The 19,102-nt window shown below is 42.2% G+C and overlaps 1 protein-coding gene across 3 annotated transcripts in view; it reads right to left on the reverse strand.

Annotated features, from left to right (window-relative positions):
- The window catches only part of DNAI1 (dynein axonemal intermediate chain 1), a 161,753-nt gene that overhangs the window by 99,949 nt on the left and 42,702 nt on the right, over positions 1–19,102 (reverse strand). For all 3 annotated transcript variants that reach the window (XM_075739584.1, XM_075739582.1, XM_075739585.1), the window contains one exon: positions 18,231–18,274. In XM_075739584.1, the coding sequence (XP_075595699.1) occupies positions 18,231–18,274 (44 nt within the window). The remainder of the gene's footprint in view (positions 1–18,230; positions 18,275–19,102) is intronic.

The raw sequence follows: 19,102 nt of genomic DNA on the forward strand, positions 1-19,102 counted from the left end.
CAGCCAGAATAGCAATCTAATCAATATAGATAAACTGAAATGCGTTAAAGGAAGCAAATAAGCAGCAAGGAGCATCAAACTAGCAAAGCTGGACCAGACCCATGATTTACCAACGATTTCCTATTGTATTCCAGGGACCAGAGTACAGCTGTGAGCCAGTCTCACAAGACACGTGAAATGGCAAAAGTTGCAAGTCATCAGATCTGTACAGCCATAAACTCACTGGGATCCTTCTCAGATCATACAAGTCCACTTGGGAACCACTGCCGCTACCTTCATGAACGGACACTGCTTAGAGAGCTGCACAAGACATCCTAATAGACAGGAGCCACAACAAGGCTGCCCATTCCTGCAAGTTTATCAGGAGTGTTGCAACAGCAGGAGTGTTTCTTCCAAGCCCAGCTTCATTATTTAAACACAAGTTCTGCTTCTGCTTTGTTTCAGAACTACACATTGCTAGCCCTCACAGCAATAAAAGAAAGTTTTAAAACACCAAACAGATTCCACCTTGAAAGCATAGGAGGCAAATAAAAAGAAGTCTTATCATTTGTAATAATCTCGTGATTTTGAGAGCCTGCTTTGTGATCTCTGGATGATCAGACTTGGCAATACCATACCACCCTCAGGGAAAAATTTCCTAACTACCAAAGAAATTTTCCCTATTCCCTGAAACATGAACTCCCAATGCCTATCAGCATTAACTTTTCGATTTCTAGCTCTTCCTGTTTTCTCACTTTCGTATGTCAAATAACTTTCTGCTGAAGACATCATAAATCCTTATGTTGTATTCAAAACAATTTAAAACAAATTATTTTTATCATAGACAAAGACATACATATTCCATCACTCCCTCTCTCCATCAATTCTGTCCCACAGATCACTTTAGTTATTAGCTTATTTTACTTTAAGGGCATCTATCAAAAGAAACAACTAGTAGTTAACATACTTGTTAAGTTACTACATACAAATAGAGAGAGATTATTCCTATAGTGGTTTGTAATAAAAAAATATTTACACACATGGCCTTGCCTTTAAGGGTGGCTATGGCATGCTGTGTAGCAAGGGGTAGATCAAGTCACAGAGAGAAATTACATAGAGGAAGTTTTGCATGCTTTATGCCATGTGTTCGTGTTGATAATTTACTGCACTATAATGTGACTCCAGGGTTTAACTGACATGCAGACTGCTCACACTAATTCAGCAGTGCTGTATAACTCACATTCTCTGCATAGGTTCTTCTACAGTGCCCAGCATTTTGGTGTGGGAGTAATTAAGTTCAGAAATAAAACAACGAAAGTGGAAGTTGGGTTCGTAACTAGCCCATCTGGCCGGTGTGGTGTTAACAACCATGCCACTGCTAATCATGTCTGTACAGAAGGTCTGATCATGAGCTCTGCAGACCTCATATACAGTGATTTATCTTTTCCCCATCTGAGTTAGAGGAAACACATAATTTCATCTTAGCGCACAGACACAAAACTATTATCACAATATAAGGTAATCTAACCCAAACAAACTGACTGGAGCAGCATGTTTGAGGGTACTTAAGCATTACAGCTGAAAGACATAAAAATTTATTTCAAGCTGGTATATTCACTAGTTCTCAGACCCACAGCAACATGCTCATTAAGAATTCCTGCAGCACCTTCCACATCGCAGGACAGAAACAAGGATGTTTTCTATAGCAACCCCCTCAACACACAAAATCCCCCTTTCATTCCCAGGGAACTGCTTGCCAAATTACAGACTCCACACAGGGATTCACCATTAACGTGCCTCCCTAGCTTGAAAGACTCTGAATTTAACTGGAAAATGTAGATCACTCATTCATGTCCAAGTCTGCCACAGTTAACTTTAAAAAATCTTAACGGATCTCTGTACAAATTATTTGTATGATCATAGAGTTTTTCAACAGCAACACTTCACTACAGAGGCTGCATTCCTATAGTCACGAAAGATTAACAATAGCTCTATTTTCTTACCAAGGATTTTAAAACTTTTAACCTTTAATAGTACTGAGCTGATTAACCACAGTAAACTACGCACTGGCAATAAATAAAACTTATGGAGTCAGTGGCATTCCTTATCTGTGTGGCTGATTTCACAACCACAGTTGCATCTGAGAAACAGAGGAAATGGAAAGACCTCAGGTCACTGGATCCAGACCCTTTTTCTGGCAGGCAACCAGAGCAAAAACATAGCATACCAAACTCTCCCTTAAACTAATATATGTATCTGCACTGGCCTGAAAGAACTCTAATGCCTCCTTGGCATTTATCAGCCCTGATATACTTACAGAGTGCTATGGAGGCTAAACAAATCAATTAATTTAGTCTTCCCTTGCATGGAGGCTCTGGAATTCCTCTGGAAAAAAGGTGCCATATAAATCTGCATTACTGTCAGGTAAAAGGATTTTACAAAATTCCTATCCTTTGTGAATCTACCCATATTAGTGAACCTAATCCCTGAAGTCCTAATGCAAAGAGTTAAATCAAGGCCAGATCTTCAGCCTTGCTACTGTTATGTCTCAGAACTCAAAGCACTCAGATTAGGAAATCTGATTTGTCGTCCATATGTTTTAGCAATGAAAAGTAAAGCAAGCAGAAGAAAACCAAGTCCTTTAAAATACAAGTTAATATGGAAAAATAATTAAGTATCTGGTATAAGTAAATACACTATGGCTAAGTAATGTTGACTTGTGTTTTATCCAGACTTTACTTTGCTATTTATCTACCTAAACATGGGTTAGCAAGGGAACAGAATATATGTTGGGGTGGGTTGCAGGTATCACTGGCTGCTCCCCAAGAGGTGGGGAGCTGATAGCCAAGCACGATAATGCAGCCAGTGGTGCAGCGGCCTCGGCAGCCGGGGCTTGTCCCGCTGCCCTTGAGCAGTGATGCTGCTGAGGGCAGTCAGAGCCACTGACAAGCCACCCTTTACTGCACTCAGGACCCTGACAAGATTTTGTTACTTAGACTAGAGCATGAGAAGCAGATTTGATTCCAGGACTTTTGCTATGGAAAAGTCAAGCTATGATGGATGAAAATGTAACCTTAGTATTTGGTGGGAACAGGAAATACAAACCCAAACAAATAATGCTTGGGTAATAGAACATGGGCATAAGAACATCTGTATTTTAGAAAAATCAATCTGACAAAAGAGAGTGTAAAATTATGTGTTTAAGAGAGAGAGTGTAGAGCTGTTTTGCCTGTCCTCAGTATCTGTTGATCATCTTCTCCTGCTGAGTCAAGGGGTGTCTCAGTGTAGACGGGTGGAAAGTCTTTTGGCAGATATTCATTACAAGACCATCACCTTGGCATCGATAACAAAGAGAGTTAGCCCATCCTTCCTTGATTTCTGTTGTGAAAATGCTAAAAAAAGAATTCCCACAGTAACTTAAATATAGCTGTTTCCAGGGACAAAACTAAGAAAGGGAAGGTGTCAGACTGGCTTTTTCAAAGAGTTAAGTCTCTACGGCACATGAACATTTAGTGTCCTGTGGATAAAAATGCACTAATCAAACTCACTAGGCTAGACAGAAAGGTAAGTGGGTGGAAGTTAATGGGCTGCAATGCACTGGAGACATAACAGGATGGCTGAGCAGCTCCTTTGATCCCCAGGCTCTATAAAATCTGTTAATACATCTTTTTCCCCAAACACATCAACAGAGCTTTTTACTATTTCATGCTTAACAAAATGCTACAGGAAAAGATGATGTTATGAGTTGATTTAAAATTAAATTAATTAAAAGGTTAAGGCTAGGAAAAATTAGGTAAAGATTACAGAATTAAAATTACAATCAGTAATTAAGTCACCAACTGAAATTAATCTTTCATATGATTCACTTAATGCATTATACTTATTAGGTTATATTTACTAACAGACTTGACAGTATAATAGGTACTGTCAATTTTACACTCCCAGAGCCTGTATGTGTGGTAAAAGATATTTGGTATTTGAAAATAGATTTTACAGTGTTGTAATTTTCAGTGTAATTACATTTAATTGACCACAATTAGTTATCTCAATAAACCAGATGTATGATGGCTTAAATTTCTAACACTGATTCCACTAGGGAGGTTTTTCAAAGACTGTCAGACCATGGAAGAGGATACAGACATTTTGCAAATTAACTTTAAAGCCTCCAACATGAGACGGTGCAGAGAGCAGCCTCTAAAAATGGTAGAAGAGTGAATAAATCAGACTCCTGAAGAATATAAGGTATAAAGAACATAAGATTTTTCTACATTAAATCTTGTTTTAAATGAAAAAAAATTATGGCTGCACAAGATCAAAACTCAGAGACAAAAATCACATCTTTAAGATTTCCGCATTTTAAAATTTCCAGAAGTTGGGAATTTACCACATGGCAAAACTAATTGTTCTCAATTACCCATCTGCTATTAAAAAGCCACACTTTGTCTGGCCTGAATTTATGTAGCTCCAACTCTTCTTTGATCTTGTTACATCATTTGTCTGGCAGATTAAAGATCTATTTGTTATATGATCTGCTTTCCCAATGCAGGGAGTTAACAGACCAACTACCTAATAAGCTTTTCTTTGACAAGCTGAACAAACCAAATTCCTTGAATTGTTTCCAGGGCAGTAGTCCTGTTCTTAGATCATTCTTTCATTCTTTTTTGAGCTCTTCCCAGTTTATCACCCTTCTGCTTGGCATGTCACTAGTGGTAAGCATGCCTTTCCAGAGTGGTCATTGCAGTACTAAGCAAAAAAGGCTCTTTTAGCCTCAGTTCCTTTGCAAACCCCCCTCTCTATAGAGCCAAGGATCTCTGATGCAGTACAGCAGTGGGGTTTCATCGCAAGCTCTTTTTTAAAAAATCACAGCTCCCCAAGATAGGGCTCCCCCCATATGGTTGCATGGCTTGAATTTCTGTGAACATGTGGTTGGAAGTGGCGAAGTTCCCGCCAACTGGAAGAGGGGGAACATAACCCCCATTTCTAAGAAGGGTAAAAAGGAAAACCCTGGGAACTACAGGCCGGCCAGTCTCACCTCTGTGCCTGGCAAGATTATGGAGCAGATCCTCCTGGAAGCTATGCTCAGGCACATGGACCATAAGGAGGTGATTGGTGACAGCTAACATGGCTTCACTGAGGGCAAATCGTGCCTGACAAACTTGGTGGCCTTCTGTGATGGGGTTACTGTGTTGGTGGATAAGGGAAGAGTGACAGGCATCATCTACCTGGACTTGTGCAAAGCATTTGACACTGTCCTGCATGACATCCTTGTCTCTAAATTGGAGAGACATGGATTCAATGGATGGACCACTCGGTGGATAAGGAATTGGCTGGATGGTCGCACTCAAAGAGTTGTGGTCAACAGCTCAATGTCCAAGTGGAGAACGGTGACGAGTGGCGTTCCTCAGGGGTCGGTACTGGGACCGGCACTGTTCAACATCTTTGTTGGCGACATGGACAATGAGATCGAGTGCACCCTCAGCAAGTTTGCCGATGACACCAAGCTGTGTGGTGGGGTCGACATGCTGGAGGGAAGGGATGCCATCCAGAGGGACCTGGACAGGCTGGAGAGGTGGGACTGTGCAAACCACATGAAGTTCAACAAGGCCAAGTGCAAGGTCCTGCATGTGGGTCAGCACAATCCCAAGCACGACTACAGGCTGGGCAAAGAATGGATTGAAAGCAGCCCTGAGGAGAAGGACTTGGGGGTATTGATTGATGAGAAGCTCAACATGAGCCGTCAGTGTGCGCCTGCAGTCCAGAAAGCCAACCGTGTCCTGGGCTGCATCAAAAGAAGTGTGACCAGCAGGTCGAGGGAGGTGATCCTGCCCCTCTACTCAGCTCTTGCGATACCCCACCTGGAGTACTGAATCCAGCTCTGGGGGCCCCAGTACAGGAGAGACATGGAGCTGTTGGAGAGAGTCCAGAGGAGGGCCACGAAGTTGATCCGAGGGCTGGAGCACCTCTCCCATGAGGACAGGCTGAGAGAGTTGGGGTTGTTCAGCCTGGAGAAAAGGCGGCTCCGGGGAGATCTAATTGTGGCTTTCCAGTACCTGAAGGGGCCTACAGGAAAGCTGGAGAGGGACTGTTCATCAGGGAGTGTGGTGACAGGACAAGGGGTAATGGGTTTAAGCTGAAGGAGGGTCGATTTAGATTAGATGTTAGAAAGAAATTCTTTACTGTGAGGGTGGTGAAGCACTGGAACAGGTTGCCCAGAGAGGTTGTGGATGCCCCATCCCTGGAAGTGTTTAAGACCAAGTTGGATGGGGCTTTGGGCAACGTGGTCTAGTGGAGGGTGTCCCTGCCCACAGCAGGGGGGGTTGAACTAGATGATCTTTGAGGTCCCTTCCAACCCAAACCATTCTATGATTCTATTCTATGATTCTATGACACTCTAATGCAGACTGATGCTTTGTATTCTGCTACAAAGGGATCTAAATCACTCTTTGATCTGATTGTTCCACTTCTTACCACCTCCCAGATATTTGTCTCATCAAAACATTTTATCAGCAGTGATTTTCTGTTTATTTCTTCTTCATGTACGAAAACATAGATTAGCATTATACCTAGTTATTAATGACTTTTTATATGCTTGCCTCAGAGGCATCTGATCGCTATATTTTATTTCCTGCTTTTTTTATCCCCAGCAGCCTCTTTTAATTAATACAATATAGTCATGGAAAACTCCTTACAGCTATTAAGAAGTCACATAGCAGAAACAGCACTCATAAATTAATTCAGAACAGGCCCATGTCCTCCAGGGTCTTCCTTTTTGATTGTGGGGGTACTCAGTGTCCATACAAATGTTCTTCCACATTTCACAAGTAAGACTTACAGATTCCCTTTTTAATTTTTTCTCTGTGCTTATTTTGTTGATGCTTGTTTTCTGTATTGTAATACTCCCTTACAGTAGCAAGTTTGCATATTACTTAGTGGGACTTCAGTCTACCTGAGACAACAAATAAAATCAAATAAAATCACTGGCATCTAAGCAATTATGTTTTAATTCTGTGATTGTCTCTTTTTTTTTTCCTCAACAGAAATCCACTACTAATAGTTAGATATCGCTATTATATCAACTACCATTAATAACTGGCATCACCAGCATTTGCAAAAGGTGACAGTCTTTCAACTTGCAGTATAAATACCCAAAACTTCAATAAATAATACATTCACAGCTAAAAGGAAACAGCCACCATAGTGGCACAACACAGTTCTCAAACCTGTTACCAGAAAGTCAGAGTGAACCTCCTGGGTCTTTTACCATTGAAGATGTATTTAGTTTTATCAACTTCAGATCAGTACTGGGCACATGCCTCTGAATGGGCATGCTGGGATCTGTTATAGCATTTTAGTGTGTTATACAAATGTAGGGCACACAGCAAACTGAATCCTGACTGCGATATGAACTTCTCTTTGAGGTGTGTGGGCCACATGAATCTCTCTCAGCCTTTTGTGGTATTGCACTCAGAAAACTTCAGTAGCTTTACTGTGGGGTCCCAAAAGGCTGAAGCTCGCTGCTGAACCCGATCCAGCACACAGGCCACAATGCGACTAGGGAGCTGCAGCCTCTCCAGAACAGTCCCCTCATATGAATCACACATGCACACAGCCTTATACAAGACAAGGAATTTCATCTAAGCAATCTAAAATGTTTTTTCTCTCTCTGACAAGGTCTTCAATCTCTGTTCTCAATATAAAAATAAATTCATGTAGCTTAGAGAAAGATTACCAGGAACTCCCCTCCCAGAAGTCTTCTCTGCCTGTTCTGGGAATGTAATTTAAACATATGAACATCTCCAAAGCCTGAAAGAGACTTCCTGTGAGCTGGTTCAGAGATCTGAATTTGTCAGGCAGTATTCAATCCTCTTAGTGCTTCTACTTAAAGCTCTTCAGTCATTCACCAGAAAATACTGAATTTAATAGCAGCTTGTTATGTAAATCCAGTCCAGACTACCTTCCACATGCTGCATCACAATCTTTAAATCTACCACTGCAGAGAAGACAATTACCCACAAACAAACACCCAGTACAATTTCTAAAACTGACTCTCCTTAAGCCCACAGCCAAGACCATTAAATCAGAATTTTCAGGCTTTTAGGGTTCTCCTCCTCAAACATACACTTCTGTCCTTGTCACAAGGATTGCCTCTCATCTATAGGACTTTGCTCTCAACTGTGACATGAATTACACTGCATGCAATCTTCATTAAGTGGACTAAGTTTAGTCCTCAAACCCAGGTTTTAAATAAAGTATTATCTTGCATGGAGATGGACTAATAATTTTCTGAAATCCTTTTCAGTTCTCTATGACTTTCTAATGTATCTGTGAGTTTCAGAAAGCTGGATTCCATAAGTTGTTATTTCCACAATTTCACTGAAATCTCACAGAAAACTTGAAGGATTTATGTACATTTCAAGATCAGATAAAACATTATAGCTTCTAACAAGGAGTTAACATCAAGTAATGATCACAGACCTTATCTGTATGCAGTGATATTCTTTCAGTGTGAGGAACCCAGTTCTGCTGAATTATCTCCCCTATTACTTAGATCCCCAGTCCTATGGAGAGGGTAAATGTCTTGTCAAAGCTGCCATCCTTCTTGTCAGGATGACTGATGAAATAATCGGGCTAACAAGAATATATCTGTGTATTCCTTTGGCATTCAGTTAAGTTCATCATAATATGTGATTTAATAACTTATATGACATGGAACTAGCAGAGCACATGCTAGCTGGATTAAAAACTGGTTCACTGCCAGAGCCTAAAGAAGAGCTGTAAACAGAAAGAAAAATGAACAGAGATGGTTTCCAGGGCAGATTCCCAGGCATCAGTTTTTAGTCGAGCACTGGTTAATATTTTTAGTTTGATTTACATAATGATATAAAATGTTTGCTGAGAGAGCCTGAAGATGACAGAGCAGTGGGTGGCATGCATAAAAGAGAGACTAGGTGAGTATGCCTGGTTATGGCATTTGCACTCAAGAAGAATGTGGGTACATTGGACAAAGGTTAGACAAAGTTCACTGAAATAACATTGCAGATGGAAAACAAATCTTGAGTATGGCTTGGTGAGTTCACCCTAAAGAAGAGAAAAATGAGAGACGTCTTCATCAATGCATGTGGGCACTTACAACGCTTATGGAGGAGGGAGTGGCCAGAAAGGTTTTTAAGCTTGCTGCCGAGATAATAACGAGTTTCAATGGCTGAAAATTTAAGTTAGACAATTTCAACCTTTAAATAAGATACCATTCACCAGGGGGCAGACCAATTCAAAGTTGGAACTGTATAGCAGGGGAGATGAAGGACTCACAATCAGATGAAGTTTTGACAAGAAAATTGACAATCATTCTAAAAGATATGCTTTCACCCAGCTTTTAAAAAAAATCCTCCAACCAGCCCATGAAGGCAGGATGGGCTCCAGCCCTGTTGCCCATTACTTTCTTTCTTGACTCCAAGAAGATCACCCTCCCCATGCTCAGAACGCTTATAGGCTTGCCTTAGGAGAGTTATGATCACAACTTATGCTTCAATGTTCTGATTGCTCTTCTATCAGGATCAGAAAGAAAGGTTTTTCTGATACCTAACCCAGCTCCCAGATATTTGCATTTTCTGCACGTGTATCTCAATCAACAGACTGTCCATAGCTGAAGAGAAGGTACTTGGCAGGGCAGGGCACAATTCTGCAGTGATACAAGTCCCTTCTGATGCCTGGCAAAAGCGTCTTGCTTACACATTCAGGATCCTACACTGTATGTCAGAGAGTATCTGCCCTGACTCAGGTTGCCGAGACTTTAATGGTTCAATGTCTCTCCACAGCATCATGAGGTACTATTCGCTCTCAGAAAACATCAGGGTGTAGGGTACCTAATAAATTTTCTTCCCTTGGGAGAACCTCAGTATGGGGTACCTTGCAGGTACCTGATCAGGTATGCAGGCCCTGATCCTGATAGGGGACTTCAACCACCCAGACATCTGCTGGAAAAATGGCACAGTGAACTGCAAGCAGTCCAAGCAACTACTGAAGTGTGTTGAGGAAACTTCCTAGTACTTCCTAGGTGATGGTGAGCCCAACCAGAGGAGAGGTACTGCTGGACCTGTTGTTCACTAGTGCAGAAGAACTTATCAGAGGGGTCAAGCCTGGAGGTAGCCTGGGCTGCAGCAATCATTCCCTGATAGAATTCTCAGTCTTGAGTAGTACAGGAAGTAGAGTCAGGACCCTAAACCTCAGAAAGGCAAACTTTCAGCTGTTTGGGCGCTAGTGCTTGTGATCCCTTAGGAAACTGCCCTCATAGCTAAAGGAGCAAACAAGACCTGGGAGGTATTTGAAGACATTTTTCTTAGGGTGCAAGAGCGCTCAATCTTGACATGCAAGAAGTGAGGCAGGGGAGGTAGAAGGCCAGCTTGTCTAAGTCAAGACTTCTTAACCAAACTAAAACATGAAACCAAAATGCATAGGCAGTGGAGGTAGGGATATACATCCTGGGGAAATTATAGAAATATGGCCCAAGAGTGCAGGGAGGGAATCGGGAAAGCCAAGGCACAGCTACAACCAACATGGAGAAGGCCAAGGTACTCAAAACCCTTTTGCTTCAGTAAGTGCTCTAGTCACACCACCCAATTCACAGAATCCAAAGGCAGGGACTGGGAGAATGAAGTACTGCCCACCATAGGAGAAGATCAGGTTTGAGATCATATACGGAACCTGAATGTGCGCAAGTCCATGGGACCTGATAAGATGCATCCAAGGGTCCTGAGGAAACTGACAGATGAAGTTGCTAAGCCACTCTCCATCATATTTGAGAAGTCGTGGCAGTCCAGTGAAGTTCCCACCAACTGGAAGAGGGGGAACATAACCCCTATTTTTTAAAAAGGGAAAAAAAAGAAGACCCAGGGAACTACAGGCCGGCCAGTCTCACCACTGTACCTGGCAAGATCATGGAACAGATCCTCCTGGAAGCTATGCTCAGGCACATGGAAAATAAGGAGGTGATTGGTGACAGCCAACATGGCTTCACTAAGGGCAAATCATGCCTGACAAACTTGATGGACTTCTACAATGAGGTTACAGCATTGGTGGATAAGGGAAGAGCAACTGACATCACTTATGTGGACTTGTGCAAAGCATTTCACACTGTCCCACATGACATCCTTGTCTCTAAATTGGAGAAACATGGATTTGATGGATGGACCACTTGGTGGATAAGGAACTGGATGGATGGTTGCACTGCATGTTGCGGTCAACTACTCAATGCTCGGGTGAAGACCGGTGATGGGTGGTGTCCCTCAGGGGTTGGTATTAGGAGCAGTATTATTTAACATCTTTGTTGGGGACACAGACAGTGGGATCAAGTGCACCCTCAGCAAGTTCACCGATGACACCAAGCTGTGTAGTGTGGTCGACACGCTGGAGGGAAGGGATGCCATCCAGAGGGACCTTGTCAGACTAGAGAGGTGGGCCTGTGCGAACCTCATGAAGTTAGACAAGGCCAAGTGCAAGGTCCTGCACGTGGGTCAGGGCAATCCCAAACATGGATACAGGTTGGGCAATGAAGGCATTGAGAGCAGCCCTGAGGAGAAGGACTTGGGAATATTGGTGGATGAGCCAGCAATGTGTGGTCACAGCCCAGAAAACCAACCGTGTCCTGGGCTGCATCAAAAGAAGTGTGACCAGCAGGTCGAGGGAGGTGATCCTGCCCCTCTACTCCACTCTTGTAAGACCCCACCTGGAGTACTGTGTCCAGCTCTGGGGCCTCCAGCATAAGAAAGTCATGGAGCTGCTTGAGTGAGTCCAGAGGAGGGACATGGAGATGATCAGGGGACTGGAGCACCTCTGCTGTGAGGACAGGCTGAGAGAGTTGGGGTTGTTCAGCCTGGAGAAAAGAAGTCTCTGGGGAGACCTTATAGCAGCCTTCCAGTACCTAAAGGGGCCTACAGGAAAGCTGGAGAGGGACTCTTTATCAGGGAGTCTAGTGATTGGGTGAGGGGTAACTGTTTTAAACTGGAAGAGGGTAGGTTTAGATTAGATATTACGAAAAAATTCTTCACTGTGAGGTTGGTGAGACACTGGAACAGGTTGCCCAGAGAACTTGTGGATGACCCAACCCTGGAAGTGTTCAAGGCCAGACTGGATGGGTCTTTGGGCAACCTGGTCTAGTGGAGGGTGATCCTGACCATGGCAGAGGGGTTGGTCCCTTCCAACCCAAACAATTCTATAATTCTATAATTCCTTACTTGTGCCTCTCAAATTCATACTTGGCAGAGAAATAATTTGCTAGAAAACAAAGTATTTGGCCTATCAGAAGTCTTTGGGGCTTGGGACAGGCTGTGTGTGAACCTAAGTGATGTGTAATATGGAACTGATCTTAATTTTCATTAAATCTTTTGCGTGAATAGTGGATTGGGAATTCTCTACTAATTATTTTCCCACTGTTTGCTTTCTAGACAGAGGGGGCCCAGGCTTCTTGCACAAAAAGAGGGAGAGGAAAATAGCATACCTCCAAACATACTCTCTCAGTCCCTGCAGGATGACATTTCCCCTCTACATGTGCACTAGTTTTCCTACTAGTCATTTTTTAATTCTGATTGCTAATTTAAATGCCTGGTTCTGCAAATACTCATCACCAATGAGTAGTAATGAATCTTCCTTTCAGTTGCCTGTGCAGGATCAGATCCTGGCTGAAAAGCTGTCTGCAAGGTAAGAGGAGCATGTTACTTGACCATGCCAATCTTATTTGACATTCATCTTGCTATCTTGTCTTCACTACCCTTTCTGGAGTGTTACTGAGGAGCTAGCTCCTTGAGGAGCTGTACTTCATCCTTTAGTGCTAAGTGCTCATGGAGCACTGAGGATGGATAGATTCAATTGACTTGAAGAGTGGCAGAACTGCTAATGAATGAGACCTCCAGCAGAGCAAGCAATGCCTACAAAGCACAGAGGTGAGCAGGAAGCTGCAGTTTTGACTTGCTTGTTAAAGCCACCTGGCTCATCTTCTGCTCTGCCTGTTCCCTCTGAAGCACTCTGAGCGTGTCTCATTTGGGAATATCCTTATTGCAATAACCTTCCGTAAGTCTCAGTTAGTGAAGAGTAGCAAATAAAAGACTGTCCATGTTCATCTGGCAGTGCATTTACAAATGGGAAAATACAAGATTATCCAGTAAGTACATCCAGTCTCCCTCTGTTTAACTGTCACTGCGTTGTAGGAGAGTGCAGCAAGAGCCGGTCCATGGTCTCAGTGTTCAACCATGACTTCTCAGCACTGGCGAGCCTCAGAACAGCTATTAAATACCAGCTCATCTCTGTGAAAGATCTTGTCCAGATTTTACATCAATTTAGCTTAGTCACAAGTCATAACAACTGTTACTTTGGATGCAGTTACATCAGTATAAGGATCCTGTACTAGCATTGCTTGTGCTGATTTTACACAAGCAAGCTAGAGCAGTATAGGCATCTTTACGCAGTCTACTTCTGTCTACCTGAGGCCCCATTTCAGACCCAGCACTGTAAAGAACCAAGTAAATACCTTTGCCAGATACCTCAGATTGCCAGTGTTTTGGGTGTGAGACCATACTCCTCACCCATCCTTGTGAATGGCAAGTTACATCCACTCCATGCAAAGAAACAGTAGGATAAAATACATTTGCCATACAGATACTGTTTTTCCCTACTCACCTCACGTACTGACAGATGGAGGTGCACATAAAAAGCCATCTCTGAAGGCTGTCAGAGGCACACTTGCTTCTGGAACATGAACTGAGGTGATTGTTAAGACCTGAGTTTGTGTTCGTGGTGCTCCCATCAGCAAGGCAGAATGCAAGCCCAACACCCATCACAGTCTCTACAGTCTCTTTGAGCTCTGCACTGCAGGCTGTCAGTCTAGCCAGAAACCCAGCAATTTCATTTATACAAAAACAAAAACAGAAAGACAGCTCCTCCTGATGGGAATAAAAATTAATTCCAGCCAAGCAGCATAGATCCTGAATTGCAAATTACAATGACAATATTTCCTTGTTCCGAAGAGACTGCCTCATGCCAAAGAAACACCATTAGCATTAGAAACCCCATCCAAATAAATCACTGGTGAAAACTCCAGAAATGGGACACAAAAGTGAGGGAGAGGGTAGGGCCCTCTTTGTAAAGAACTTGCCACACTGGAGTGAAATGGACCCACAGTAAACAAGGGACCTTTTGTTTCAAAAAGTATATTTTGGGCAGTAGGACAAATGTGTTGCTTGTATCCTGGCAGTGCTCCCAAATGCATACTGCACAAAAGACTGGTGATGTAATAATGGACACCACAGCCTCAAAGATCTGGGCTCTGCTCCTGGCTCTACCCCAGCCCCTGTGTTACTCCAGCATTATTTCTTCTGGCCAGATTCACCTCACCTCACTTTAGCCATCAAAGAGACAGGAACCTAGGCTAGGTGCTCTAAGTAGGCTCACTGTACAGTCCATGGGGAGAGACCACTCCTTCCAGAAGGCTACTTAGCCTCTTGGTCACCAGGCTTACGGCAGGATGGATGGCCTCTGGATGTGCTGATCTCTCACTGCTAACTAAAGGGGAAGCTTAGGGCAGAGAATCAGCTCCTAGCTGTTAGCTGGCTAAGATGAACTATGCCGTCTGTGTCTGCTATGAAAATGGGATACGAAGTCTTGTGATTCTCTTGCCCATTTAGATGGCAAGCCACTGACTCAGGGGCTGCCTTCCTCTGTATCTGTGTATTGCTCTTGGTACAATGGACCCTGGCAGAACTAACACAAACAACAAATACTTCTGCACAACCCAGAAAGCACACATTAGGGTCTTGCTTGGTGCAACAAGTTAGAACAACTGTCTGAACAGGCTAAGTGGGGAGGTTACCATCCTTGAGCTTGTATCTGTCCTCCTGTGCCTGGGTGGCCAGGCAGTGAGAAGGCACTGCCTGATTCTTATGCTCTCTCAGCGCAGGGGATGTTAGCACAATAAGATTTTGCTGTGCTGTACAAAGTGAGGAATATCCTGAGCACTTCTCACCATGCTTTATTTTGCAAAGGCTGATCCTAATCTGCTCTTTAGACTAGCTGCTGCCTGCTGAATAAAACAGATTGTCAGGCCAATTCAGACTTCTTGGCAAACTAAGAGGAACATTTCCAGGGCTCAGATGGAGTGAACTTCAAGAGAAAAATATAATTTTAAGAGAAAAATGAAAAATTCCAATATTGCAATCAGAATGCAATCCTTGCTAGTAGAAATGAAAACAACCCATCTGCTTTCATTGTCAGAGCACAGAGAAATACGTGAGAATGACTATTTGGACCACACCAAAGGTCCCTGTAGCCAAGTATCTTATCTCCAAGAGTACTAAGTAGCAACTGCTTAAATACTGTAAGAACGTCAGCAAATATAGGTCTATTGCCTTGTATGTACTCAAGAGCTTCCAGCAACTCCCAGTTACAAACTTAGTGAATCAGATGGTTTGTCCTTCCAACAGCAAACTGGGTCTCCATGAATTAATCTAACCTTTTGAATCCATGTGTATCTCTGTCCTTCACATCACAAAGGAAGAAAGAAAAGTTCCACAATTTCATTATGTATCATATTATTCTGTTTTAAATTTGACTTAGTCCTGCTACTCAATAATTTCATAAGTTCTCCCTCATTCTTGTGTTATGGGTCATAATGAACATTTGACCTCCGTTCACTTTCTCCATGCCACTCAGGATTCTACAGACCTGTACCAAGTCCCTCTATCTTGTCTGTGGTAAGAGTCCTAGTTTGTTTATACTCTCTGATTCAAAGGTAATTATATATATTTCTGTTCATCCTTTCTGCTCTTTTCTGGACCCTTATCCAATCCTTCCACAGTGTAACACATTCTTCTTTGGAGTTCACAGCCAGAACTGCACACAGTAATCAAGACATCAGTTTATCACGAATCGTTTTGTTCTCTTTTTTTTTTCTATTGTTGTTCCTACAGTTGCTTTATATGTAGTTTTCTATTTTGTTTCCACTTTAACTAGAATTTTTGTTTTTCTTTCATAGTAATTCCCATCAATTTTTGTTTTGCCTTTTTGAATATTGCTGAGCACTACCAATGTTTGAAAAGAAACACATACTTGAATGACTTCAAGATCACTTTGCTGAATAACAGCAATCTCCTGGGAGCCCAGTGCTGAGATTTTTATCCCCCACACACTAAATTTCTCAACAATGAATTTAACTAATCATTTTATCACAGCAGAGAGCCTCATTGTTCATTCAAAAAAGGTGTTCCCTTAAAATAAATACCAAACAACTTGTCTTGGTAGTTCAGAATACTCACAATAGTTTCTAACTTTTTCAGCCCAAAGAATGCTAACAAAAATGTCCACCTGTAATTTTCAAGCACATACAGATTAACTGAAATGGCTATTGGGCAAAGATGTAGCTACTGGTAAGGCCCTCTCTTAGGCTCTCCCACTTTCTGTCCTCTACAAAGAATTCCTAGAGTTGGGGTATTTAGGGTAAAAATTTTAGCGCCTAATCATGCTACCTGAAATTCTCAACTTCTGGTTAATTGCAATACCATGACTGACATTTATTTCAAGCCAGATGGACAACTATTAGTGCCCTACAAAAGAGTCAGCTTCTACTTAAGTAAATAAAATACTAACACTCAGAGAAAAAGGACAACTCTCCTGCTAGAGACAATGGGGAGACAGACTGGGTCAAAACATCTAGTCCTTCTCACAAATCTAATGGCTGTAGTCTGACTATTCTGCAGTCTGTCCTCTTCTTGCAGCAAGGAGAAGGCTCTGCCGCCTTTGTGATACTGTTCTTTTCTCAGCCCCTCTCTGCTTTATGTCGGAGTTAATGGTAACACCTAGGGAGACGTCTTTGCAAGGAGGAGATGCCCTGGAGATGTGCAGGTGGGGTACTGCTGTGATCTTCATAAGCTGTGAGAAGTCGTCAGTGGAGACTGAAAACAGCTTGGGATTTTGGTCGCTCGTCTGTATTCCCTTGTTAATTAAAAACATCTGATGTAAAGTTGAGGCTTTAAGGTCACTGTTCACTACATAAGAATGCCAGCAATGTGAGTCCACAGCAGCTACTAACAGTGGAGAAGAGCAGAGTCCTGACAAGTCCCAGAGGCACCTTCAGGGGATCTGAGAAATTTATTGAGTAGTGTTCTGGGAGTATAACATTGAGGAGCCAACACTACCTGGGCAAGAAAGACCCCAGGAAAACTTTTCTCACAACTGTTCTCCTTCCTTTGGGAATTTCCCTGGGAAGCAGTTGTCATGAAGGGGGAACTACCAGAATCCTGTCCCCTGCCAAAGCAGCTATTGACAATAGTCAGCACTACAAGTAGAGCTAGAAAATAGAAGAGAATGAGAGAATGGAAGAGAGAATGTTTATTCACAGTGACAATACTATCCCATCTACACTGCAGTAAAGGGGGAGGTGTGAAGGCAAGAATTCAGAATACAGCAGTCACTGTGTCTATAAGCAACAACAGATACTGAACAGAAGGAAATGCAAGGCTGTTGATATGATTCCCATGTTGATTAAAAAAAAAAAAAAGATAAACTGAGCAGGTAGATGTAATGCATACAGCAAAACAACAACGAAAATAGATGAGAAAATATCAACACATTAGAATTCTTTTCCATTTCCTGAATGTAAAAGCAGTAATACTGGAGAGAGATTATCATGGAGTAACAAAGGAACCCCTGAACTTTATCTTCACTGCTACTCAAAATTATCCCACGTGCAATCCCAGACACTACAGCAGGGAACGTGCCTTTTCACAACATTCAGGCCTGATGTGCCCTGGAGAGCTTATCCTTTGAGACAACCCTGGAAGGTGTCTCCTAACAAGAAAGCAATGCGTTTACTCTTAGAGAAGTCTTTATGATTAGCTTCTGGCAAAATATAATATACCTCATGTTTCAGCAATTAGAAGGGCAGGAACAGAGAAATCAGAGCCCATTGAGTAAGAAAAAAAAAGGTTTATGTGGCGCTTCTAGAGGTAAGTCCTTGACCGAAGGGAGAGTCAGCACTGTCATAAGCCAAAATCCATGGCTAATGCTGCCTATGCATTTCTGAATGTTTATGTCATGGAATGTAAAAGCTTAATCCCTGTCTTGAGTTAAATCTCAATTTACTGCTTTGAAATTAGGTGAGTCCTTGCTATTAGATGCAATCCATGCCCCAGAGTATTACATGATTTGATCTCAGTGCATCTGTTTAATATTTTAAATCTCTCAATGATTCTTTTGCACTCATTACTTACAAGAGCCATACCCCACAGCAAATAGGTCCTTGTACTTTGGATTCCTGCAATGAGAAAATATATGTAAGATTGTATTTATTATTAACCATACAGTTCCACAGAAATGCACAGTGTTTCACACATTAATATCAGACTCCATTCTCACAGGACTGCATACAGTCTGAGGGTTTGACCCTTTGAACATATGCACTAGTGAAGTTTGCGTATCGGTACTTCTTCCAGACTCAAGACACATTAAAAAAATAGAACATCAGAAGACCACAGCAGTAGATGAAAAGGATAAAAAGGGCACACAGACAGACATTATGTCAATCTCCAGCCTTACTTATCCATTTCATAATCATGGAAAGTTTACTTTTAAAAATGAGGTCTCTGAGGAAAGAAAAAAGGCAGGAATGTGTCAGTTTCAGTCTTTCAGGGGCAAGAATAAAGGAGTTTCTAAACCACAACAGAATAATACCCAATAAACTTACTTTCCCTACCTGTTATTAAATAATGAGGGGTGCTTCAAGAGACAGCTATCAGTTCATGAATTCATGATCATTCCCACAGACCAGGAAGGGAAATCCCCTTCTGACTCAGTTGGTGAACAATGTATTTGCTAAGGCATACTGACTATGAGCAATTACCCATCTACAATGTTTTCTGAGGTCCCTTTATTTGAAAAACATCTACCTTCTCTACAACTTCTGCTGTGTATGGACAGTTACTGTAGGGTTTACATGGGATAAAGGTCAGTATTGTTGCTGTCCCTCAGCTCACACAGCACAACCAGTGGATAACAATTCTGTGAAATGAATGTATATGAAAATAATCTAACAAGTGCTTTCTCTGACTTGCTATTCTGAATTGATAAAATAAACCCACTTCTC

Source organism: Balearica regulorum, chromosome Z (genome assembly GCF_011004875.1).
Source record: "Balearica regulorum gibbericeps isolate bBalReg1 chromosome Z, bBalReg1.pri, whole genome shotgun sequence".
Taxonomy (NCBI): domain Eukaryota; kingdom Metazoa; phylum Chordata; class Aves; order Gruiformes; family Gruidae; genus Balearica; species Balearica regulorum.